This window comes from Pleuronectes platessa, chromosome 6, assembly GCF_947347685.1.
Source record: "Pleuronectes platessa chromosome 6, fPlePla1.1, whole genome shotgun sequence".
NCBI classification, from domain to species: Eukaryota; Metazoa; Chordata; class Actinopteri; order Pleuronectiformes; family Pleuronectidae; genus Pleuronectes; species Pleuronectes platessa.
Genome location: NC_070631.1, coordinates 6,535,564 through 6,561,194, shown reverse-complemented (window position 1 = coordinate 6,561,194; position 25,631 = coordinate 6,535,564). Strand labels below are relative to the sequence as shown.

The window sequence follows — 25,631 nt, the reverse complement described above, 5'->3', positions numbered from 1 at the left end:
GAGTGACTCGTGAGTTGCGAAGGATCTTGAAAGGTCATATTTTAAAGTCTCCGGCAGCTGAGGCGTCGGCCTTGAGCAGGAGGCTGAACTCGCTCACTCATTGTAAGTCACTGTGAAGGGTGTGCGATTCCTTCCCTAGGTTTGTGTGCTCATGCGTGTCTCTTTGCAAATCTTTAAGTGCAAATACATTTATATGCTGGCGGCTGAAGGAAGCATTAACCTTGGCACTTTAAACACACCTGTGATGACAGAGTGAAAAAGAGCCGGAGCGAGCGAAGCCCTCCACCGCCATCCTGTCTGCACCCAACCATCCCAGCGCCTTTTGCCCTTTTCCTGGGCTGTCACAGCAAAACTATAGAATAACACTTCTCCAATCCTTATCCAAACACAGACAAATCCCCCATCAGCCCCGGCCCCGGCCCTGACAGGATGATCTCTGCTGCACGGCGACAGGAAGTGTGCGCTGTCCGTCAGAGCCGGTCCCCTTCGAGTGACCTCCACACTCGCCACGGTTGTGTAAATGATCGCTCCCCTTACTCGATAAACATGTTTTCCTTTTTTTTTTACGAGGACCATTCAGAAGATTAGCCGCAGCTCGTCAATGTAACGCAAATGTCAGGGAACCGGCTTCAAATCTGTTGGAGAGGCATTTGTGGAATGAGTGCAATTATCCGACAGCGGCAGGTTTCCAACCCCTATCGCCTTCTTCATGAGGAGCCTATAAATCCTTCCTCTGCGTGTGTGTGTGTGTCTGTGTGTGTGTGCGTGTGTGCGTTTGACTTACATTTGCAGTCCTTCATGTTACGGGTGAGCTGGAACCCAGGTCGGCACTCGCAGGAGATGCCCCCCTTCTGTGACTCCCTGCAGATGTGTGCACAGCCGTGGTTCTTGTCCATACAGGTGGGTCCGTCCTTATTGCCTTCTGGTTGCGCTGTGGAGGGAAACAGCATGAGGAAAGAGAGAGAGAGAGAGAGAGAGAGAGAGAGAGAGAGAGAGAGAGAGAGAGAGAGAGAAAGAGAGTTTAACCTTAACTTGTTTATTTTTTAAACCATTCAGTCTTAAATTAGATTTTACAGGGTTGTGCAGGAGGAGTGAAAAAACCTTAATTTCCCCGTCGTGCACTCGTACCCTGAGTAGCACATGTGCTGACTGCTGGTGACATGACGTGCCCCCCCCCCCCCCCCGGACCCCCCCCTCCCGCTACAACGATCCAAGCACTTGTTGGAACACGCTCACTTGTTTCAGGCTATAAAAAGGAGGCTGCCAACAGAAAGGATAAAACTCCCAGCAGGAGCTGATCCAGTAGACCTGTAATTTTAATTGAGGTAATCCCCCATAAAGGAGAGAAGGAGAAAAAAAAAAAACTCTCCTTTGTTAAAATCTCCCTGTAGAGACTGAGTTTAAAAGCACTGAAAAAAAAAGGCCTCTTGAGTCAAGTCAAGGTCGAAGCACTTCAGTTAAGACTTTTAAAAACCCCAAAAAATGAATATATAAATGGTATTGAAAATATATGCATTTAATTATTCACAGCTTTACTGAACATGGCACGCGGCAATACATAATTTGCATTTGACTCGGGACCCTCGTGTCATGAATGATGATCCAATCGGACGCTGCCTTTGAGGGAGGACACAGAGATTTGACTTATTTATAGTGAAACTTCGCCGGCGCTACCGACGCGGTGACAAACCCCAGATCTCCGGCTCATTAAAACAAAACAGATCTCCTCTCCTGCTCCTCTGGTGAACAGGGAGGTAGAGGACTCCTCCGTTTAACGTCTCATTAAATCGGCTGTTGCACTGAAGGGTGTTTTCAAGTCGAACTTTCTTAATTAACTAAACTTTTTTTGTGGCTGTAGATTCGATCATTTGCATTCGTGTCGACACCTGGTGACGCTCAGAGAACTGTGTGGAGCGTCAGTCTGGACAGAACCAAGAGCAACTCACACAGGTTTGGTTTTGTTCTGAGTTTGTTTGATCATTTGCAGGATTACAAAAAAACTACTCCACTGATTTCCTTGAAACTTTGTGGAGGGGTGGGGTATGACCCAGGGAAGATCTCATTCATTTTAGATGCAGATCTGGACTTGGGGGAGGACTCAGGACCTTTATTTTACTTTCTTTGATTGTGCAAATTGGTGCAGATCCATATAAACATCTAGTGAAATTCAGATTGATTTCAAACTGGGACTGTTGGGCCTCGGTTTACGAAAATTTAGCAGCTTTTACATGTAACTATAAAATATTTTGAAAGTTGTAAATAAATATGAACTAATAATTGATGCTCTTTTGTTAACTTCGCAGAGGAGGTTCTGTTTTTATCACAATTTCTTTGAACTGATTTTCATGAAATTTTGAAACGGTTTTGGATAAATGCACAAATTCAGGAAAGGCCAGAGAGAGCAGTAGCCTTTTTGGAGGTATGTGCCCTCTTATTCTCTTTTTTTATTTTAATTTGTGCCTCCACTATCCCTTTGGATTTCATATCTTGTTTCCAAAAAAACAAAACTTGCCCTTTAATGCATTGCTACTGTGGATGTCAAGAAACCCATTCTGAATTTCTCTTTCCCTCCAGGAGCTGACAACGTGAGTGATGTAGACGATCCTGACCTCCTGCTTAAATACTTTCCATCACCTTAAGTCTGTCAACACGTGTCACAAGGTCATGCTATCCCCCTCAGACGCCCCCCCCTGCCCGGGCGCTTGTCACTCTGGCAGACGACGTCAGTCTTCACACACTAACTGCCGCAGCAGCCGGGCCCTGCTACACAAACACCGGACCGGCGCGTCAGCTGAAGGGAGAAGCCACGACACGACTGAGTGAAGTGACCGTGAAGGAGCATCAACAGAGCAGCTGCAGAATTCACATGCAAGCCACATTTCAGTGGGAAGTGGAATTCAGTGGTCCCCCCTCTCTCCGCTCCGCCACTTTCTGAGGCCGGCGCAAGAAAAACCGACATCTGTGAACCTGACAGAGGATTGGATTTCCAACCAAGCAGCCCCACCGGACTAAAGATGACTTACTAAGGTTGTGTTATGGATCCCAAAACTCACTTTACTCCACCTTCATTTTAATGCAGCCCCTCTTACCCGAATGCTACAGACCCATCCATCAATAAGCATGCGGAGCCGGGGCCAGAACCTGGGCCTTCATGTCTCTGAGGACCAATAAAAGCCAAAGTGTTGACACAATGGCCCTTTTCTCCAGGCCCAGCTCTCATCCTCCGTGTGCTGTTCCCTCTAACCGGCTGCCAGAGGCCTCCAGTTTTTATCATTACTAAATGATGGGAAGCAGGAAAAATAACATACATTTATTAGGAGGTGGACACACACAAAAAAAAGCTCTAGATCATATATACCACGATCAACCAAAACAATCTGCTGACCCGTAAGACATAATTCTTTATGGAGAAACGAATAAAAAGTATTACAGACCACTTTATAGGCTGAGAACTGGACGGCAAATAGAGTCCAACGTCTTGGAAATGAGAAGTAGTCCTTCCAAATAGCTACCGAGGGACAAACCAGAGAGGATATAGGATTTCACACAGCTCACCGGGAACAGAAACTACTGTAAAAAGGACAAATGTAATTAAACTGAGGAAACAAGTCGGAGCGCTCCCTCTGCGAAGTGACCACAACTAAAGGTCATGACCTCTGTGTCCACCACTAAAAAGTGGCGCTGTTGCCAGGAGCCTATAAAAATCTTGCTTAACTTACACTTCGGCCACTAGGGGTCCCTCAATCAAAAGAAATAACAGAAGACCTAGTTTGACGATGTTGTGCGTTCACCACCAGTACCAGTGAAATTCGTAAATCCAGGTGAAAATCCTGTTCACGCATAAGTTCAAGTTTTATTCAGTTTATGCACCAACCGGAAGATATGGCAGAGACGGAGAAAGCTAGATATGTATTATATATTTATAGTTATTAATTTTATCTGCTCAGATTTTGGGTTAAAAGCGCTATACAGATGAAATTAATTGTAATTGCTGTTATTACTACTATTTTTAAAGCTTGAATAAAACTTGATATGTTGATCCCTGGGAAACATTTGAAATCATGCAAGTATAAATTTAACAAATATAAAACAAAGGTCAAGTCGTTTTTTAGACGTTTTAATGAAAGATCTTTACATTTCTTGTTAAAAGGTCCAGTGAGTAAAATTTAGGTGAAAGGGATCTATTGGCAGAAATCCATGAAACCATGACAAGCAGCCAGTTAGCTTAGCATGAAGCCTGGACACAGACAGTGACCACACAACCCAACAGAACCCATTGAAAAACCGAGGGAAGAGCACAGGAGAAAAACAAAAAAGAATCTCTAGAGTGAAATAATCTGAGCTCTGGCAGAAATGAGCGTGTCCATGAAGGATCCTTTCACTCACAGTAGGAAACTAGCTGAGGAAATAGGTTCTCAGTGTCTGTAAGAACACAGCGTGACTGTAGAAGCACTTTTTTTTTAAGGCATTCTCAATATAATTGTGACCCAATAAGATTTTGCTGAGCAAGCTAAACATCCACACGCGTGCCTTTCCTTTTTCTAAACCAGAGAAACAACTGCTCGATCCTCCCGGAGCAAGGTGACCTACACGTTCAGATTTTTCTATCTGAGAATCAATTTGTGCGTCTGTCACTGAGTCAGTGTGACTTGGACTTAAAAAACTTGGGGGGGGGGATTTACTGATGAAGGTAACTCCTGCAGGCGAGTCAGTGGGAACGAAAAGCACTTTGGAGAAACGGATTGGAGCTCAAATCACTGTCTCAGGCAGGGGGCTGTTATTTAAACTCTATTGCTCCTGAGCCAAGTTGCTTCTCTTAGAACCAGACGTCCACAGAAAACACAATTTGCTCGGACACGGTGAAACACCTACATCTTGCCAGGGAGGATTCTGTTGCACCACATGTTGGGCTACAGGCTCCTTGAGACTTTCTCTCTGAGGTGAAACCCGCCTCCCAAAGATACAAACAACAGTAAACTTCCAATAGCAGGGTGTACGTTTTTGACTTGACCTTAGGGAGCTGTGCGAGAGCAAGGAAAGTGAACGCGGGTGCTCCGGCTGAGATGCCGACTCCTGTGATTCCTAAAACAAAAGCTCAGAGGAGGCCGCAGGGAAGAAAGCCCTCTTAAACCTGAGGAACATGAAGTGGAGGGAGTGAAACAATGGGGCTGAAGTAGAGGAAGGCATGCCAAGGGTTTATGGTCTGTCCTGAGTGCCCGGGGCAGAGAAAAGAGGGCTCATGGTCCAGGGTTGAGCCGCTGTCATACGTCTCTCAGAGGGGGGGGGGGGGGGGTCCCCTCTTTGCCTGACGCTGGCTGGAGAACATTAAGCATCTATAGCTAGTGTTGGTTAAAGCAGGGGCCTAAGCATGGAGCCACCACACTATTAAAGCAGCATTCCTTCCTCTTAGATAATGGGCCCTTAAAAGTTTTAATGGGAGGATAAAAATGTCAGCGCATGGAAAGGAGAATGGGAACGGAGCTGCACCGGGTTGGGCCGGGCTGAGCTGCGACGCAGATGGTCAGGGCGGCGCGACGGGGAAGCCATCTGGTCAAGAGAGAAGGAGCAGAGGGAATCAGATCCAAGTGCTACTGTTTGGTCTGTCGCCCTAGTGCTGGTTTCTCTCCTGCTCCAAGAGGCCGTGTGGAGGCTGCGCACGCCGCTTCTCACAGGAGCCACTAAAAGAATAAACAAGCAGTGAATGGAAAAGACAGCAGCGAGAATTCCGGACGGATACCTGTCACTGTGAAAGTGCTTATTAATGTACAACTATATATATATATATATTATATCCTTCTCCTGAGATTGAAACCAGAGACCTTTAACAAGCACAGTGTTCCAAACTCTAACTGGTGAAGTGATACACTTTAAAGGAGAGACATGAATACAGTGGAGACCCTTGTAAAAGGCTCTTGAGAATCTGTGTGCACGTGCGTGTGCATGTAAGCATACATTAATGCATGCGTATGCATTGACACAAGTTTATTTGCATAATGTATGCATGTCGCACACGGGCATTTGTGTGTGCGTCCGCCCATCTGTGTCATTGACAGTCGTGCAGCACCTGCTGGGGACGTTGCCACTTTTCCTTTCACTCCGATTCTATCAAGGTCACCTCATTGTGCAGTCCCAGAGGAGCCGGGCGTCCTCCCAGCAGAGCCGAGGCTGCAGAGCACGAGCACGGCTGCTAGAGCTGTCTCTAATGTAGAGATACAAAAAGATATGAGACACTCCATCTTATCACAGAGCTGCATTCTTTCCCCCCCGAAAAATACAAAATAAAATCAAAGGGAGAGGCAAGTGAAGAAGGCGTCTGTGTCTGCAGGGCTCAGTCTGGCCCGCTGGTTAAAGCCATGACAGCCAAGTGTTAGTGGAAAAACCCCACTGGCACTCAGGCAGTCGGCAGCAGCGCGCTGGGCTGGCCGGCTTAGAGATGGCCTTCAACAAACCCACCAGCAAAAGGGATGCCCATCTCAAATGAGGTAAGGAGAATTCAGTGGCGAGGCAGCCAACGTTTGCTGAAGCCCAAGCCACTGGTGTATATTTGTTCAAGGGTGGGGGCGAGAGGGTGGGGGTGGGGGGGGGGGGGGGGGGACATGGGGCCTGTGAGAGTCTGGACAAAGAGGGAAGACGAGGGGAGATCATGACGGAAGGAGACGGGCAGAAAAAGACGAGGACAAAGACAGGGGGTGGACAGAGAGACACGGGAGGGACATGAAAGTGTCCCGTGGATGTGCGTCCTCCCTGCTGCGGTGAGTGAAGAGGTAGCGGGTGGAAGCACGAGGTGTTCCTCTCGCTCCACTTCCCCAGAATAGGAAAAGAGCCTGGTTATACGGTTGGGCTGCAGAGCAATGGAGCAGCGACTTCTGCACTTGTAAAAACAGTTCTGTGGCCAACGCACAGACAGAGAGGCCGGCCTGCTGAGAACCACCGACGGGAACATGGAAGAACCATGTCGGCTCCTCCGCGGTGGGACAACCGACAAGAACATGCATGAAAACCCACAAAATGCCTCTTCACAAACTTTTGACTTTGCAATATTAAACAGTGCATCACTGGGATGATGGAAACAGGCAGTTGAGCAGCGCCGTACTTCCTGAAATGAAAGTGTGCAACATTCTGCCAATTGGGTAACGCAATGTAAGAAAGAAGAGGGGGGTTTTTTCTTGCATTGAGAAAAGCATTAAAGCAGGTTCAGTGACCCCCGTGCCTGATTTCACACAGAAGGAATGTCATGGCTGCAAGGCAAAACTAACTGAGAATATGATGCAGCCATTTATTATGGATTTGATCACGTTTATTGGAAAATTCCTCGTGCTGCTGCCGCTCTGGCTCGTACAGTCGCTGCCGCTCTGGCCGGCAGGTCGACACGCCACGCTGTGCATCTTAATGTCAGAACAGAACGTTTCTGAATTTGCCTCCAGCGGGATTAGATTGAAAAATTATTGAGTTGTGCTCCTGTGCGAGTCAGTGTGTGTGATTGTGTCCGTCAGGTCGGCATTTCTGAATTTGAGAGAGAGAGAGAGAGAGAGAGAGAGAGAGAGCAGGAGAGGGAAGAGATTAGCTGCTTGAGGGGTAACGACCCCTTTGGGAAGCTAATGAAGGTTGTAAACACAGGAAGAGGTTTTTATTTACAGAGCAAACATTTCCTGGAAAGACAAGGCCTACTGTACGGAGCGCTGCACTCATAGAGAACAACTCATAGAGAACAACAAGGCTCCTACAGGAAAATGTTACACTTTTTCCAAGATAGACAATTCCTGTCATCAATCAACCTAACGTTTTATATTTTATAAAACAATTTCTCTATAAAGTGTCGAGTTTGCATGTTCTCCCTGTGTCTGTGTGGGTTTTCTTCAGGTGCTCCAGCATGCAGATTGGGGTTTGGATTATTAATGACACCTAATTGACTTTGTGAAAGGTTGTTTGTTTCTGCAGGTCATGTTCCTGCGACCTGACCAGCGTGAACACCACCTCCTGCCCAATGTCAGCTGGGACTGGGTCCAACTCCCCCCACGCCCTTTAAAAAGACAAAGCTGTATAGATGATGGATGCAGTTTCTCTTTAAAATGTTAGAAAATATCATTAAATTCTCCAAAAGCCTAAATTCCAAAATATTTAAGTTATGGTAAAACCAAAATATATGATGAAGAAAACCCTTGAAGCTAAAAAAGTGTATTTGATTGATTGAGTTGTGAATCACTTTCTCTTGATTGTCGACTCCAATGATGAAATATAATTTCTCGCTCTGCATGTTCTGCAGAACAGCCATCTACGTTTAATGGAATCCTATAAAGTAATGTCTTTTTGAATGGTAGACTTCCTTCTGGATTTAATTTATGCTCACTGGCTTGTGACTGTGCACGTCGAGTGCAGTGGTCTATTAGTACATGGATACCGGCAGTGAAAGGTGACGCTGACGCCTCGGGGCTCACGCAATCAAAGACTTCCCAGCAATGAGCTTCAGATCGTAATGTAATCATCAGGCTGCGGTGAACTTTCATACTGGTTTCTGATGTGCACGTCTTTCCTCTCAGTCCCAGCCTGACTCCTGCCATATTGAAAAAGATGATCTTATTAACTATTAAACCTCTACATGCATCTCTTACGTGACTGGTTCTACTTAAGCTCAACAGAACTGACTTTCAAATCCCAATAATAATTTTTTGCAGAAGACAAAAAGGACTGAATGCACGAGCTGCCGTACGTGACTGAGGTAACAACTCATCAGTGCACACTTCAGGTAACTGCCCGAGCGGATATTCAGAAATGTAGAGGGCTGAAATTATGGATGTGTGGGTTGACTGAGCCTGAAATTCCTGAATTCCAATGTGCTGGATCCCGTCTCACACACATACGTCCCTGTTATCCTCCTATATGAGAGAGACAATAAATCAAACGCAAAGCACTGGAACCTTTCTTGACCTAAATGGCATTCCCATCAACCGCTAAGCACCTTGGCTGGCCTTTCAAAGGCTTTATTTCTTGACTGGAAGAAATGTTTGGGGAGAATAAATGAACTGTTACATTTTGGCCAGCGAGACAATGGAGCCTTCATTTGGCCGGAGTTATTCCTGCTCAGGGGGGAAGGGGCAGGTCTAATAAGAGACAGGCCAGCAGCAGCCCTGTCATTAGCTGAGAGGCTGGCAGACCCCTGCTGCCTAATTGGCACCGGCTCACTGCTAACAAGAGCTCACCAGCAGGGGGAACAGCCTGGTAGCACCGGGCGCTGCGGTGACCGGCCCTCCACCGTCATCAGAAAGACTCCCGAGTAGTTGCCCAGGGTACACCTGACCCATTAATGAAAGAAATGGAAAGCTGATGTCTTTTTAATGAGAACAATAAAGCTCATGAGAAAACGGCACCCCGGGCTTTGCACTTAGGAAGCAGAGAGACCCGGCAGAATGGATGGAGGGCGGCATTAAAAGCGACTTGGCCGGGAGATTAAATCAGTTTTAATTTTCTCAATTACAATTTTTTTCCCCCTTCCTGAGCCACCTGTGCATAATTCTTCAGCGAGCGGGGGGGGGGGGGGGGGCTTTTACAGCGATCCTGCAGGCTCGCTGTCCAATAACTTGGCAAAGCCACATCCTCACCACCTCCATTTTCCTGCAGACACACAGCGTAATAAGAGCAGTAATAATAAGCAGATGAGCGGTTGTTCTGTCTGTTAGTCTTTCAAAAATAATGAAACAATGACAGGCCGGCTATCTGCCGAGCGGAGGAAGTTTATAGACTGATGGCAGCATTAATCTCTTGATCCCAATGGGCCTCATCTGGAAGCAATAAAGACAAAATGAATATGAAAATGGAAGATTAACGGGCATTTGTCGAGAGGGAAAGAGGAGAAAGGAAGTGAGAGAGAGACGGAGGGAGCGTGGCCAGACGGGGGCCGGTGCTCCCAGTCTGCCTCCGACACCGCTGATATAGTTGCGGCACTTGGAAACACATGATCCCGCTTTTCGCCTCCACTCGGAAAACACTGCGTTTATGAAATGTAAACATTGACAGTTCACAGGGCCAGACTGATCTCATAAACCAGACCTCCGAGATCATCGGTTCACCATCCAGGGGCCTGAGGAACATCCTCGTGTAATGACTCCCAGCTCGAGCAGTTATCTCACCAAAGATCCAGGGAGAGGAGGAGGAGGAGGAGGAGGAGGAGGAGGGCAGAGATAAAGAGACACTCTGGTTCTGTCGGCTCCTCTCTGAGTGAGAGAGGCTCGGCTGCGAGAGACCAGGAGCCTAAAAGAATCCACAGCCCCGACCTGTCAGGGCTGAGGAATCTGAAAACAGCTGGATAATTACTTTTTGAATTAATGTGCTTTGTGATGGGGATGGCAGCTGTTCATTTCCCCTGGTGTTGCTTTTCAGAGCGATGACGAAAAACGACTGAACAAAGTACAATGGCAGCTTATTTAGTAAAAAATGCTTTTTTCCATTTATTTTGTAACACTGAGTCTGATCTTTTTTTTACGATATAAATTGTTAATTTTGTGCAATCTTAACAAACAGGAGTGAATTTGTTACAAAATACAACCACTGTGTTGTTTTTTTACAGACTTGTACAATTCAGCCACTGTAGAAAAATTGCAATGAGACAAGAATGCAAAAATGAAAACCTCATTCCAGCCACGACGTTATGAACGTGTGTCGGGGGTGCGCCCTGTGTCTGATGAGTAAACCTCAGAGCAGCCCGGCTCTGTGCTCTCTCCTGTCACGTCTCCATCCCACAGGAATGCTCGAGAAACAAGAGGCGTGTCGGCCCCGGGCTGCTCCTTTAATTGTTTTCTCTGCTCGCAGGACCCCGCAGGCCACTCTCATACCTCCATACCTTCAAATGCTGCCAAGCACTAGATTGGTTCAATTTGAAAAAGGGTGGGTGGAAAACGAAAAGAGAGATTCATCCCTGCTCTTTTTTATTCCCCTCAGTCTGGAGACACTTACCTTTGCTCGCCTTTCATTTACGCCTGTTAGAGCCGATCCCAGAGTTTGGACCTTTACAACTTAAACTGTTAAAAAATAAACCTGAAGATCCACATCTTCAGGTTTATTCCATCACATGCATTAATATTAATATGTGTCCTGCTATTTCCCATGAATAAACAGTGCATGTGTGTGTGTGCATGTGTGTGTGCATGTGTGTGTGCATGTGTGTGTGCATGTGTTTAACCTTTAGGCCTCTGGATGCAGGTGTGCTGGTTGTCGCTGAGGAGGAATCCTTCTCTGCAGCGGCACTCGTAGCTGCCCATCATGTTGACACAAATCTGCTGGCATCCGCCGTTGCCTTCCGAGCACTCATCCACGTCTGCCAGGAGACACAGACATAAATTCAAAATTAATAACATCCCTTTCAAGACAGAGCGAATGCTACATGGAAAACTGTTTGTCTGAGGGTTTGTCTGCAATCACATTGAGACCCGTTTAGAGCTGTGAATCAGAAACTGGCACGGCTTCTAGGAATGCAGATATATCTATATTCTGTTCGTTTACAAGTACAATGACATCGGGGGAATGTAGCCTGCTAAATAGAGGAAAAGTGATTGTTTAGAAAAATGCAATTTCCCGAGCTAACAGCACAGTAACTTTTGAGACTGTGTCGGGTTTAACAGTTTTACCTCGGTCAAGGACGTTCTGTTTCATGCCCGTGTCTGCTTCTCTGCTTGTTTGTTTGTTTGTTTGTTTGTTTGTCAGCATGAGTACGCAAAAACTGCTAAACAGAATTCCACCAAACTTGGTGAAAGGATGGGACGGGGGCCAAGACTCATTCCAACCTGAATCTTTAGTGCAGATTGATTGAGCTTGATAACAAAACTGTGTTGGACAAACTGACAAACATCCAGGACACGTATAAAATGGCTATAAACTTGCTCTGTATTCCTTGTGTAAAAACCCACTGTGAATAGATTGAGTTCTTCCATTGTATAACAATTTGTTCAGTATTTCTAAAAATTAAATAGAATTAAAATAATAAATTGTGTTTTAAATAATATATATTAACTTCTCACATGTATCATTTAGCAGGTTAAACCAGCAGAGGTGGAGCTCTGATGTGCAAAATGTCACAAGGCAGGAAAAAGAAAGTGTTTGGATATCTTTTGAAAAGCCAGAGGAGTTTGTCTTAAGCCGTCTGAGAAGGCCATGTCTGTCTTAATGGTTATCAGACATGGCAGCCGACCAGAGGTGCACTAAAAAAAACTGCAACTGTGCAGCACTAAGCCATAAAAATGCACACGCGGCACAATCCCCCCGACAAGAGGGGAACCTGATCCACCTGGGTCAGAGGACCTGCTGATGACGAGTGTCTGTCAGCCCCATGACAGCAGGAATGCGGGGAGAGGGAGGAAGGAGGAGGAGGAGGAGGATGAGAAGGAGAGAGAGAGAGAGAGGAAAAGTCGAGATGGAAAGAAAGGAGAGTATTGGGGGGGGGGGGGGGTAGTGGGGGTGTGCAGGGTAACAAGCAATCATATGAATCCACCTCAACAACTGCGTACAGGCAGAGCGTTTACAAAGGTGTCGCCTCGGGCCTTGTTCGCCCTCAGGGAGCGACAGAGACACTGACCACATACAAGAGCTGCTGACTTCACATCCACTCATAATGAATTGTGCACATCGAGGTGTTCTCTCCCAAAGACACACAACTTTTTCCTTCCCCAACTCAGTGTGGGATTTGACAAAAGAAGCAAATGAACAGCAGAGGATTTATCCATTAATCTTAAAAAAAAAAAAAGAAGTGTTTTTCAAAATGAAAGCAGTTGCACAATGTGGTGTTTTGCAGGCTTCATGGGGGATGGCGTGCTGCGGAGCTTGGCGGCCTCTGCTGTGCATGACTCCGCTGCGAGGAGTCCCCCCCCCCCCCCCCCCCCCCCCCCGAGACCCGGGCTCCGTCCCTCACCACCGACCACACTGGAACCTTATCCATCCCTCGGCTCAATGCATCAATAATCTGCTGTATACACAAGACTTTTTTCTTTTTTTTTTTAATAAAACCATCGTGCGAAACTAATTTACTGTCTATTTGTCCAGTCTGAGACGGCCTCGATTGAGTTTCACTTCTGGGGAATTCTCAGACCGGCAAAGTTAGAAGTTAAACGTGTCTCTGTCCTTTCTTCTTTTTTCCACACAGACATTTGGACGGACGTGGATTCACCACACACACACACACACAGACACACACACACACACACACAGGGTGCTCGCAGAGTGGCACCTGATTTTGACAGACACCTCCAGGGGTGATAAGTAGGTCACTGGCAGGTAGCACTCACTCACGACCCCCATCAGTTTGCCGAGTCTCCTCTCCGCTCCCCTCTCGCATTCCACGAGCCCAAAAACTGTCCCGTCCCTCGAAAAACAATGTGTCGTGTCAGCTGAGGTCGACCGGGGGGGGGGGGGGCGTCACTCCGCAGACAGCCAAAGGGAGGCCGGTGCAGAAATAGAAAATGTTGGTCAGACTTTTCATTCAGCTGTGCGGCTGCTTTGGTGTCGACCCCATGGTTTCATCTCTCCACCATGAAAGCGGCAGCAGCAGAGCGGAGACCTCTGAGCTGATGAAAGCTGCCGGCAACCCACGGCTGCACCTTTGCAGATAAAACTGTTCGCAGGAGCCCAAAAAAATAAAAAAATAAAAAAACTCAAGAAAACATCCTAACACACACACACATAAACCCCAAACATGTCATCGCTACACAAGCACACAAGTCCTCGATACATACGCACAAAATGCCCGTGAGATATGTGACCAGCTTCAGCCGTCCTGGGGGATTTCTCTTTCCGTGCCCTCAGCCCTCATCAATGAAGGTTTCATTTCCTGATTCCTTCATCCCTTCCAATGAGGCGTCGCCTGTCAGTGGATTTCTCCTGTTTAAATAGCTCCCATAATTGCCTGTGTTGTGTGCTGGGCAAGGCCGGCGTCCAAAGCAAATATTTCCAAGCGGAAAGGGGTTCTGGCATGGGCCGGGGGAGAAGTGCTCATGTTATTTGGACCTAAAGCATATTAAAAAAAATTCTCTTGAGAGGATGGAGGAGGAGGGGGGGAAAAAACAAAATGTGTGTCTTAATCAAGTTAAAGGAGCTGCCTCACTTCAGAGAAACGAGACATGTCCCTGCTCTGTCCTCGCTGCACTCGGGGAGACCGAGGGGGAAAGTAAAAGGTTCAAACGGAGAGAGATTAAGAGATCGGTCGTGTTTGCGGAGGCCATGTCCGCTGGTCCCTCAGATAGCCTTGACTGTATATATAACATTTGGCCTTGTGCGGAGCTTTAGAGCCGTGTAAACACCGTGGTCGCCTCGCAGAGACTCCTGAACATATATTGGAGAAACGCTCAACTGCTCTCCTTTATTTCTACAAGCTCGAGGAACTTCGGGAGCATTTAATGGCCCCCAGAGGGTTTTTTATTATTTTTTAGCAGGGAGTGAAAAACTGCTGCTGTCTGTCATCAAAGCTGTCCACGCATCCGTCCCACCGCTCGGTCTCTGTGTGCTTCAGACAGAAAGGTCTCTGTCGTCTGGACGGCCCGGAGACCAGGAAGCCAGCGGACGCACTCCGGCCTCTTTGGGGCATTTCATTTACAGGAGTCGAGGAGGCGCACAGTCTTTAATAAGGCAGCAAATCGGAGCCATGTGCAGTGACAGGGAGCAGAGCGGCTGGCTGGGGGGGTGGGTGGGTGGGGGGGAGAGAGAACAGGCACTAACTCTGCTTCTCTCAGCATCAGCGAGTGAGGAGTGGCACATACACAGCCAGCTTCAATTAAAACAAGATCCCCTCTGATTTTAAACAGGATTACACCATTTCCTCTCTCCCTCTCCGTCGCTCCTGGAGTTCGGTGACGAAGCAGTTTTTTTTTCTTTCACACCACTGAACAGAGAGGAGGAGGCTGGGGTTTGATCCCTGAACCTGCAGGAGAGGGAAGCTGAAACTGGACTTGTGTTAAACTGTCAGCGGAGCTTGTATTAAAATAATATGCTACAAGATGTCCTGAGCTTTCCCCTGCAGAAGACACACACTCTCTCTTAAATCGTGTGTGAGAGAGTCACAGGCTGAAAGCTGATGTATTAAAACACTGAAGTGTAGATTTATTAGATTTATTAGCTCCTGAACTTCCTGTCGGCCTGAATCACTGCGTCTAATAGAACTGAATCACATCTGTTGAGAAGGTCTGTAGCGTTTTACTCTTACACCAGCAGCACTGGTGGATTTTTATTCTTTCACATAAACAAAGCTCATTTCACTTTGATGGAACTCTGGCTTTTTTTTTTTTGTCTTCAGGCCCGTCTCCCAGGTAACCACTTTGGTAAATAAGCACAGACTCCAATCTGTCGCTGAGTTCTTTCCTAAATGAAAAAGCTATGAGCTAAGATCATGCTAAATGGCATTTCTCTGTTCCTCCAAAACAAGTCTGGAAGTATTTTAAAAACAAAAAAACCCCAGGATAAGTGTTCAGGGTGGACCGCCCTATGCCAAGCAGACGAGAGGCCCAGTGCTGACGTCTGATGGCTCCCAGTCTGCTGCATGCCTCCATCCCCCGAACGCAATCTCAGGCTTCAGTTTCCCCCCGGAGCCCTGCCAGTGGGCGCAGCTGGAATTGTTCATTTCATGGTGCACGGGGCTGAAGAATCCCGAGAGGAGGGAGCGAGGGAGACGGCGTTCAGGAGACGGCTAACGCTCGCCGATCTCAAATCAGTCCCTGAACTCATCACTCCGGCTCCTCTCCTCTGAGCTGTGGAGAGACGCCCGGGTCCGAACCCGACCCGTGCATGTTTTCATCTGCATGAAGGGAGGTGAGGATTTCTCTGTGCGACCCCGACCCCCCTCTGGCTGTAACGCGAGAGGAGCTGATCGTCATTGTCCCGACTAAATCCTCCACGTTCGGGAGTCAGAGGTGGAAGTTGAAGGCTCCTCACACAGGCTGGGATCAGGATCTTTTCCGACTGGAGCGGGGGGGGGGTGCAGAGGTTATCACCGCTGCCTCCACACATTTAAAAAGGAATGCTTTTAAAAGGCTGCAGAGCCAAATCCGCGTGACGCTCTTTGATGGCCACTTCCCCCCCCCCCTCATCAGAACCCTGGTCAATAATACATCAGACTGAAACCTCCTGTTTGATTAGCCAACGTGGCAACAAGACCCCAAAGGACTACGAGAGGCGGGGACACAGGCTCCGAGGGCGACGCCTTGGAGAGGCCACACGTTTGATGGTAAAGCTTCATCCATCAAATCAAACAGTCCCAGGGACTCTCTCCAAGTGAATCTCACATAAACAACATGACTTTACAATTAGAGATATTAGCAAAAGACAAAAGACTTTCTGGTCTCTTCATAGCCATTCTTCTAAAGCCTATTTTCGAAGCCGCAGTGACATTGCTTTTGTGTTATGGATCAAGTTAGGTCTTTGGGGAAGGTGAAAGTAAAAGGGCATTCATTTCCCTATAAATTGCATGGGGAATTGAGCTCTGCTGAATCAATACAAACCAAATCACTGTTGGTCAATAGGAATCAAAGAAACATGGTCTGTTGCGCTGCGTGTGTGTGTATGCGTGTGTGTGTGTGTGTGTGTGTGTGTGTGTGTGTGTGTGTGTGTGTGTGTGTTCTCTGGTTACAACATGTGATGAATGAAATAAGGTAAAGTTAATGTTTAAATGACAGAAGCTCATCTTTTGCAGCGTGGTGGTGGCGTCTCTCTCTGTGGAACATCTGTCCAGTCCATTTGGAGCCGGCCTTTGTGTCTCCCAGTGAGTCCCATTAAGGCTGCGTGTTATTGTGGCATTTCCACATTATGTATATAAAGTGGAAAATATCTGTGTTGCTCCAGATAGAAGTGCCCTGTTGTGATTTGTGGTCACGAGGACAGGGGGGGGGGGGGAGTATTTGCGCAGATGCTAATGGTATCAAGCTACTTGAGAGAGTTTAACGAACTAGTAATGATAAGCGGGCATTTGGGTTTTCTGTCGGACCTCAACCAAAACACGTAGGTCATAAATGTGGGGACGGCGGTGCTGCAGTGGGGAGCTAATAGCCTTCCTGCATCTGGTTTTCATTGTGAAGAGGATGTGTGTTTTGGATTAAATTGACATTGATTCCTCTGTTTTTCCTAAGACTCGAGAAAAACCCTTTCCAGCCTCGCCACGAAAGAAGTGCGGTGATTAAACGCCACATCCCACCCTCGCCCTCAAGATAACAGTAATGACAGTTATAAAAGATCTAATCCACTTCTCATATGCCTCACTTCCTCTCTTACGTGTGAGCCTGGCGAGGGCACAAAAGCTCCCCGTGAGGTAAATTATACAGTGAGTGACATCTCACTCGGCGCAGGCAGGAGCAGTGTGCTGTGATATTGCATCGCTTCCACCTTGCTGGCTCCCTGACATTGTTGTGGGGTTTTTGAGGGCAGACAGGGGGGGGGGGACCTCAGAAGCCGGAGCATCCCCAGTGAGGCGCACGAGGCAGCGTTCTGCTTCACGCTCTGCCGCCTCCTGCCACCGCCCAATGTCATTATGCTGCCAACACATCCAATTACAAGGAGCCGTGCGGCACGCGCGACAGCGAGCAAACAAAGGCGACACGGACGGGGAAGCGTGTGGATGGGTGTGCGCCGGCCGAGCTCGTGTCCTATGAGCCGACAGCCGCCCGACGCAGGGTGTCCACCGGCCACAGAAAGACCTCGAGGGCCGAGAGCTGCAAGTTTCTGAGAAGTTATACTGCAGCATCAACCTGAAGAGCCGAGGAAATAAAACAAAATAACTGGAGCTTAGTGGGAAAACAACACGGGGTGAGTCTAAAGAGAAACACCTCAAAGATTCTCAGGCTCTAAACTCAGAGTGAACTTTGGAGGATCAGGTGAACGTCTCCTTCTCCGCAGCCCCGGGCACATCTGGTCTTTAAGGGCTCTGAGGGTTTGACCTTGTCTGGGAACCAGCCGCTTAGGCTCTGCACTCCAGGACCAAGGGGAATAATCTTTTTCTCAGGGGCCAAAAAGGGAGCTTAAACCTGGAAGAGGAAGCTGGGGCCTTAACATTAAACCCCGGCTCTACCTCTTCCTCTGCTCTCTTGTGTTTGTGCTGGGGATTATTTCCTTAGCTGAGCAGAGCGGGGGCATTAGAATAAGTTAAATTCTCAAGAAAATTAAGTCTTTGGAGTCCTTTGGGGTCTCAAGGCAATAGTAGGATTTGTAGTTGACAGCTGCATATACTGTATATCGTTTAGCATCCGGGCCCATCTGCTGCGCTGGAATGAAACACGTATTTTGTCATTGAATAAATAATTGGATGGTTGCTTCACAGGAGAAACCTTCACAGGGACGTCTGTGCCCTCTCCCCCGGAGCAGAACAACGAAAAAACAAAACTCTGCTTCACAATGACAAATGATATCAAAGCGATCAATGGAGGCGACACTTTGATGCAACAGCGGCAGTCACACAACGATACATTGCGATTACACACCTGCACGCAAGGCAGGAGCCGAGCCACGGTGAAGCAAATGATCCGCGCACAACTGAGCGCCATTGCTAAATGGTTTGGAAAATAGCTCCCTGCTTTACCCTGACACAAGAGCAGGAGGGAGAGGAGGGATGAAGAGAGAGAGACGTATCAGAAGGGGAGAAAGAAAGAGAAGGAAAGAGAAAGAAAGAGAAAGACAGAGAAAGCCGGAGCATCGTCAAGTCAGAGCAGGTTTATTATCGATCTAAAGACGTGTGTTTTCCATTCCAGTGTCGCTTAATCCCAGCGTTACATTCAGCTCAGCGACTTACTGAGGGACTGATATGATTGTGTTGCCTTGTGCGTGTGAAGCCTCTTTTCACAGTGGATCATTGTTAAGGGCTGACAAGTTTTTTCTGTCATCGCTTCAACTGAATGTGAAATCCGCTGTAGCTGTTCTCTGCAACAACTTCTCAGCAGCGACCAGGGTTCACCAGCTTTCAGTATCCAAAAGTGTTTTATAGACATGACCTGTGGATAAAGTCCAGGGGAATCGGGTCTGGAGCTTTACCCACAGTTTGCTTTTCACACAGACACAATGCAGAGGGAGGTTTTCTGCACAGATGTGTTCAGAGGATGTAACGGATTCCTTCCATGGCAGAGATCAGGTGATCATCTTGACAACACACAGACACCGGTGTCAGCTCATATCACCACAAACTCTCGGGACATCTTGGTCGCGTCTTCTTCGTGAGAAAGCCAAAGAAAGTCCGGAGATAATTCGGAGGCTCTCCCTCAGACGTTCACACCTCCACCAGGGGAAAGTGCGGATAACTCTCCGGAGTTCAGTGCATGTGTGGAAGCAGCTTAGGTGAAACGCATCATGCTGAGGCTGTAACCGAGAGGAAGACGGTTTCTGAGGAGCAGCAGGGTCTGACTTGGGGGGGGGGGGGGATCATAACAAAAGGAATGGAAGGTGGGTGGATGGGGGACAAGCAGCAGCGAGGTGGACAGAATAGGCTGGTGGGGGTGGAGGAGGTCTATGTTTAGCAGCTCCCGGCCGCAGGAAGAGCCCTGTTTTTGTTCCCTTCATTTCATCTCCTTTTTAAGTGTAACACGTTCTCTGTGAAGCGATATGAACGGGAACACTGGTGAAATATTAAACCATGGGAAAGTACGCTCGGCTGACGGCTCACTCGGAGCTCACAGCTCAGGGTCAAGCTCTTCATAAATTCACCCCTCTGTCTTCAGATTTATTACCCTCAACCTCTCTTTTTTCAGGCTTAACAAAAACACACCGGAGACTATACCTGCAACACGAGACGAGGAAACGGCTAATATGTGAAGCCGCGGCCTAATAAGAGCTCAGTTCAGCCCTGAAACACACATTACCATCCCTGATGTGACATGAGACGTGCAGAGGGGAGAGTTTATGCAACCGCATGGGTGATGTCAGGTGGAGTTTGAATTTTGACACCTGCAGTTTAATGTATTGGTTCTTCTGACAAAAAAAACCCCTTTATATAACAACTCGTTCCTGCATAATTAACCCAGCTGCAGAAAATGTGAGGGGGAGAAAACAGCCTCTCACACACACACACACACACACACACACACACACACACACACACACACACACACACACACACACACACACACACACACACACACACACACACACACACACACACACACACACACACACACACACACACACACGCATATCACATACTCACCGAGACAATTGTGCCCGTCATGTGCCAAGCGAAAGCCATCATAGCATGTGCACCTGTAATTCCCAGGGATGTTGATGCACTCGTGGACACAGCCGCCGTTGTATTCGGTCGCACACTCGTCCACATCTGCAGAGAGAAGATACACAAAGATGTGTCGACAACTTGAAACAATCCGGATTCATGCAGGACAATTATTGCTTTGTCTTTAATGTCTAATAATGATGAGAGGCAAGTTTTTATGCCATATTTTACAGTCCAATATCTGAGTGGTTTCATGCCAGGACATTTCATTTTTTATGTTAACATTGGCAGAATGTTAAAGCATCTAAAACAGACTGTATCCAATAAATCATATCCACTATTTATATAAAACACATTTCTGGATAATTAAAAATACAAAGGAAAAGGAATAATTTGTGTTATATCTGCTATCAGAGAGGAATTTCCCTTAAAGTAGCACTGACAGTATTGGCGTGGCTGACATTACAGACTGACCGGCAGCCAATACTTAATAACAGGCATCAGACGGATAAATCAATGTTTCCCTAAAGTTCATCCGTCCCGGTCACTGAGGGAAAGCGACGCACAAAAGAAGGAGCAGAGGCAGAAAGATAAAGAGAGGCTGCAGATCGCTGTGACAGCCTGAGTGGAGTTGTCTGTTGCGGTTATGATGACGGGTGAGAGGGCCCACGCTGAGGAGACCCAGACAAGGTGGATTGAGAACCCAGTGCACTTCCACTCAGCACTTACTGGCCCATTTAGGGCCGACGATCCCGGCTGCTGGGCTCCTTTCTGAGCCCGTCTCACTCGGGGGCTTAATTGGACTTGACAGCAGAAGGGACGGGAACGCAACAAAAGCAACACACTGTGCGGCTCCGGCCTCTCCAGCTGCTTCCCACACAACTCTGTCACTCCTCCATCACAGCGCACAGCCGTCACTGCTCCACTACACTGAAGCCGAAACACCCACCGTGTTAAAGCAGAAGTGTTTTCGCCTCCAGCAGCTTGGAATATGTTTTTATTCCACTGCTCGTCTATTTCTACTTCATATCCACAGAAGAGAGATGTGGATTTGTCTATAAGTGGAAGATTTATACAGAAATAATAACTGAGAGTTTAATACTAAGGTTGTTAGATAAACAGATTATATTTATATTTATAATGCATCAATATCCCTGTTGTTTAAACTTACTTATTTTTTTACTTTTGAAAAGTGTGAAAAGTACGTTCGCCTGAAACCAATGGAATGAAAATCAATTAAAATCAATACAAAATCCTAAATACAAAACAAAATGAAAAAGAAGTGACTTTCAGAATTCCTTTAAATGTGATTTAGGAGATTGTTTATCATTATTATCATTATATATATTATATTATTATGATACCAACATGCTTCAACTCATACAGGCAGATAATGACCCCCAGCTTCACTGATCGAAGCCTTTAGATGAACTCACTAACACTTAAAGCTCTAATCGGAATCCCAGAAGTTTGAGAGACATCAGAACCTCCTCACAACATGGAAATTAGACTTTTTCCTTTTCTGCCAATTATTAATACAAGAAGTTGTCAGTCTGCAGCAAAGAGACCTTTTTGTGAACGTTTAATTTTGACAGTCTGCTCCTAAAACCTTATCCCTAGTTACTTAAACACTTTTCTATTTCTTTCTCTTTTTTATCAGCGCTGCTTTTGAAATTTTCAACAAGCCTATCAGGCTCCAGGAGCCATCAGCTAACCTTCAGCTCAATGGAAACCCAGCCGTGCATATATTTGACAAAGGACTCAATAAAGCAAAAGCTTTTTATAACCTACAGGCAGAAGGCCATGAAAAACACTCGGTCAAGTAAATGAAAGAATAATAATGGTGGGGGGAAGAAAATGACATTGAGAAATATGGTTTTGTAATAACACCAATAAAAATTGTGGGATATAATGATCCGGAGGTTTTGGGCCCATTGAACGAGGCAAGAAAAACAGATTTGTGTCCGACAGTCTACGAGGGCCGGCCTCTGGCTGTGGAAATATCCCCGACTGCTTGGCAGCGCCTCTGACTGCCACTTCAGCCGCTATCTTAATTCTCTCCTCTAACATGTGCAGGAAATTTACTGCTTCATTTCATCTTGTCACAAAGGAGCATTCTGCACCTGGCTTTCCCCTTCCTCTGTCCGCCACTCGCTCCCTCTTCAGGAGAGGCTGAGAGCTAATAAGTTGTGTTGAGTGAGACACGGGCTCTTATCGCGCCTGTCCCCGGCCCCGGTGCTCACATTCACAGAGATATGGAGAATCGACACGAGAAATGTGGTTTTACATCAGCGTACGGTAAAAAAAAAAAAAAGATCCTGCTCAGACCCGGACAGAAGGGAGCAGGAGTTTGTGCCTCCAACCACTGGAGAAAAACGAGCATATTAAACCCGTCACTCTTTTACCTTCACAATGTTTGCCGTCCCCTTTATAGCCCGACTTGCAGATACATTTGTATGACTTCAGGGTGTTCTGGCAGATGGCATCGATGCTGCAGTTGTCAAGCGCCTCTGCACACTCGTCCACATCTAGAGAGAAGGGGAGAGGAAGGGGGGGGTGGTTAAAGAAAAGCTGGAACTGTCTTCATGCTGGTGACACATTTTACTGATTTTCTCAAAGTAAGATTTTATATGAGCATGAATATGAATCGTGTTGAGGATACATTTGGTTAAATTGTTGGAAAAATATCGAAAAAAGCCTGAATAAACATAAAGGGAAACAAATTTAAAACAGAAAGAGGTTGATCATGAACTTTTGTTGAACCTTCATCTGCTGTGATCTCTCCACTCAATTTAATAAATGTCCAAAAACAATTATAAAAAACAATAAAGTCCCCGGAATTGGCTTTTGAGCAAAAAAGCTTTCGTTGGGACTAAAAATTAAAGCAAGATTAAAAACATGGTTAAAAAAATGCATTAAAAACCAAGTGGAACTGAGGCTCATTCATTTTCAGTATCTGGTCAAAACACATTGGGACCAATTGAAATTCTGACGGTGCCACGAGAGCAAAAATTCAATTCTCACAAAAGAGGGGGGGACCGGACCGCAAGTGTATGTATTGAATTTCACGGCAATCCATGAGATATGTGTTCAGACGTTTCAATAAGACAGAAAATGTTTGTATCAGTGCGTGAAAAGTCAGGGGATCGCAAAAGGCAATAACATTCATCCTGTGGACAGCGTGAGCGTCTGTATAAAATGTCACGGTCGAGTCATTCATGAAATACTTGTTGAGATATTTCAGTCGGGGGCGAAGTAGGGGACCAACCGGCGGACTGACACCGTGACACCGTGTTGAAAAGCAATAAAACTGCAATAAAAACACATTTTCTCCAGCAGCACTGGTTCCAAACCATCACTATAATATGCGTCCAGAAGTTCAAAGAAAATTTTCAAACCAGGGAATAACCAAAACCTACTTCCATTGAATTCTACAGCTGCTCACCCTGAATATCTGATGTGGACACAGATAAAATAGTATGAAAGTTAACTGCTGTGTCACTGCTGGAGAGTGTGAAACTGTAAGAATGAAAATAGATTTAACAAGACAGAGCACGATCAGGTTTGCCTCATGGAGCCCCTAATCCCACCAAATCCCAGTTAACTAGCCCAGGTGTTTGGGATTACCCCCCTGCACACAGGGGAAGGGCAGCTTAACAAGGTTTACATAGCTTCCAGTATCCACTCTTATCACAAACCCTCTGCAGGAGCCGGCTGATCCCACTGGGAAATGACCTGCGATCTAAACCCCTGAGCTTAGCACATTGACTACATCTGCCTGTTCCTGGAGGACACGCAGTGGGCTGCTGCTGCTGCTGCTGCTGCTCAGGGGGAACCAGGACAATGACGGGGCAGCGTTCACAGAAAAAAACTCTGGAAAATGTGTATCACCAAACCGAATCTAATACGACCATGACAACACGTTTGGGCAGACGCAGTGGAAAGCTCCCGATCGCAGGTTATTAACGCTGGGACCTCTCCAGGAGGAGCACAGAGCTGCGAGGTCACACGTTAGAGGCAGAGTCCAGTAAGACGCGTCCTGCTCAGTTTAACATTTCACTAAAAGGTTTGCAGATGTTCCTCTGATACTCGATGACTGTGTGAAAAAGCTGTTAAGGGCCTGAATCAAGGTTTGGTTTAATAAGAAGGAGTCAGTGCAGCCAGGTCGTGGCTCTGTGAGACTGAACTCAGGATCTGATGAGCTTTTGAGCTGAATTCTAACGTTTGCAGGCAAATATGATGCAATGACAATAAGTGGAGAAGAAGTACTAAATACAAATTTGATTTTAAAACAAATTTAAGTACAATTGCAGATGTTTCCATCCTCCTTTGGGAAGTTAAAATAATTGTATTATTCGCACAATTGGGAAATTTGTCAAAAAAACGGCATCGGTAAGTCATAATAAGTCACATGCAAACACTTAAGTAAAAGCACATTTAGAGAAAATAAAGAACTAAAAAGAAGGATATTAGTTCCCACTTCCCCAGTGTAACTTAAAAAGTACTAAAAAGTGTCTGAGTCTGTGTTAAGCACACAAACAGGAGACATGTGCACAACGTGTCCAAAGAACACACCTAATATCTGATTACAATCGATTTGGAACCTCAACACGGGGCTGTTGAAAGGCTCCACTTCCTGTTGTAATTTAACATTTGGCCTCACATTATCTTCAAACGCTCTTTGATATGACTCAGCATTCTTCAGACGGCCAAACAACCCCAAACCAAACCATGACATTTCCTCCAGCCTGCTGCTCAGATCTAATCTCACTGTTCTCCTGAAAAGCTGCTTCGCTCTCGACAGAACACGACAACTTCACGTATGATCCGTTTTGTCCAGAGCACAATAATCCAGAAGGCCTGGTGATGATGGCTTTGTCTCGTTCTAATATAATTCTTTTATGGATTGGGACTTGTTTGCAGGTTATTTTGAGAAATCCCTTCCTTATTATAGATGCATCTTTGCCCCCGACAGATCTAAGAGCTGCCTGCAGGTCCTGCGGTGAAAACCTGACTTTGCTCGGCCTGCCAAATTGGCAATCTGTAGAAATGATTTATTTCAAATATTTGGAAATCTCTCCAAATCCCTTGTCAGACTCATGAGCATCCAAACCTTTTTGTGATAAAGGTTCTAGATCTTGGCCCGACAACACTTGATGTCAGAGGTTTGAATGAGACACGCTCTCCTTACGAGGAGCCTCTGATCACCGGCTTCTGATCCCGACTCTAATTTGAAAGCTTTAAAGATGTGATGGATAACAGGGTGTATATTTTTAAAGTTTTCCATGTAACCGATCTCTTTTGTGCAGCTGCATTTTTTTTTTTTTTTTGTTCCTGTCGTTTGGTTGAAGTATATCACTTTTATTAATAGCAAACATTTCTGAGGATCAAATGTTTGCCTGTTCAGACGTGTTGAAGAAAAGTCAACATCTTCCACGGGGGTGCACTTCATTTCTCTGCA

The 25,631-nt window shown here is 46.4% G+C and overlaps 1 protein-coding gene across 1 annotated transcript in view; it reads right to left on the bottom strand.

Annotated features, from left to right (window-relative positions):
- The window catches only part of scube3 (signal peptide, CUB domain, EGF-like 3), a 66,081-nt gene that overhangs the window by 26,863 nt on the left and 13,587 nt on the right, over positions 1 to 25,631 (bottom strand). The window contains exons 2-5 of the mRNA XM_053425490.1: positions 22,576 to 22,698; positions 20,150 to 20,275; positions 11,174 to 11,308; positions 785 to 931 (exon numbers count right to left, since the gene is read on the bottom strand). Of these exons, the coding sequence (XP_053281465.1) occupies positions 785 to 931; positions 11,174 to 11,308; positions 20,150 to 20,275; positions 22,576 to 22,698 (531 nt within the window). The remainder of the gene's footprint in view (positions 1 to 784; positions 932 to 11,173; positions 11,309 to 20,149; positions 20,276 to 22,575; positions 22,699 to 25,631) is intronic.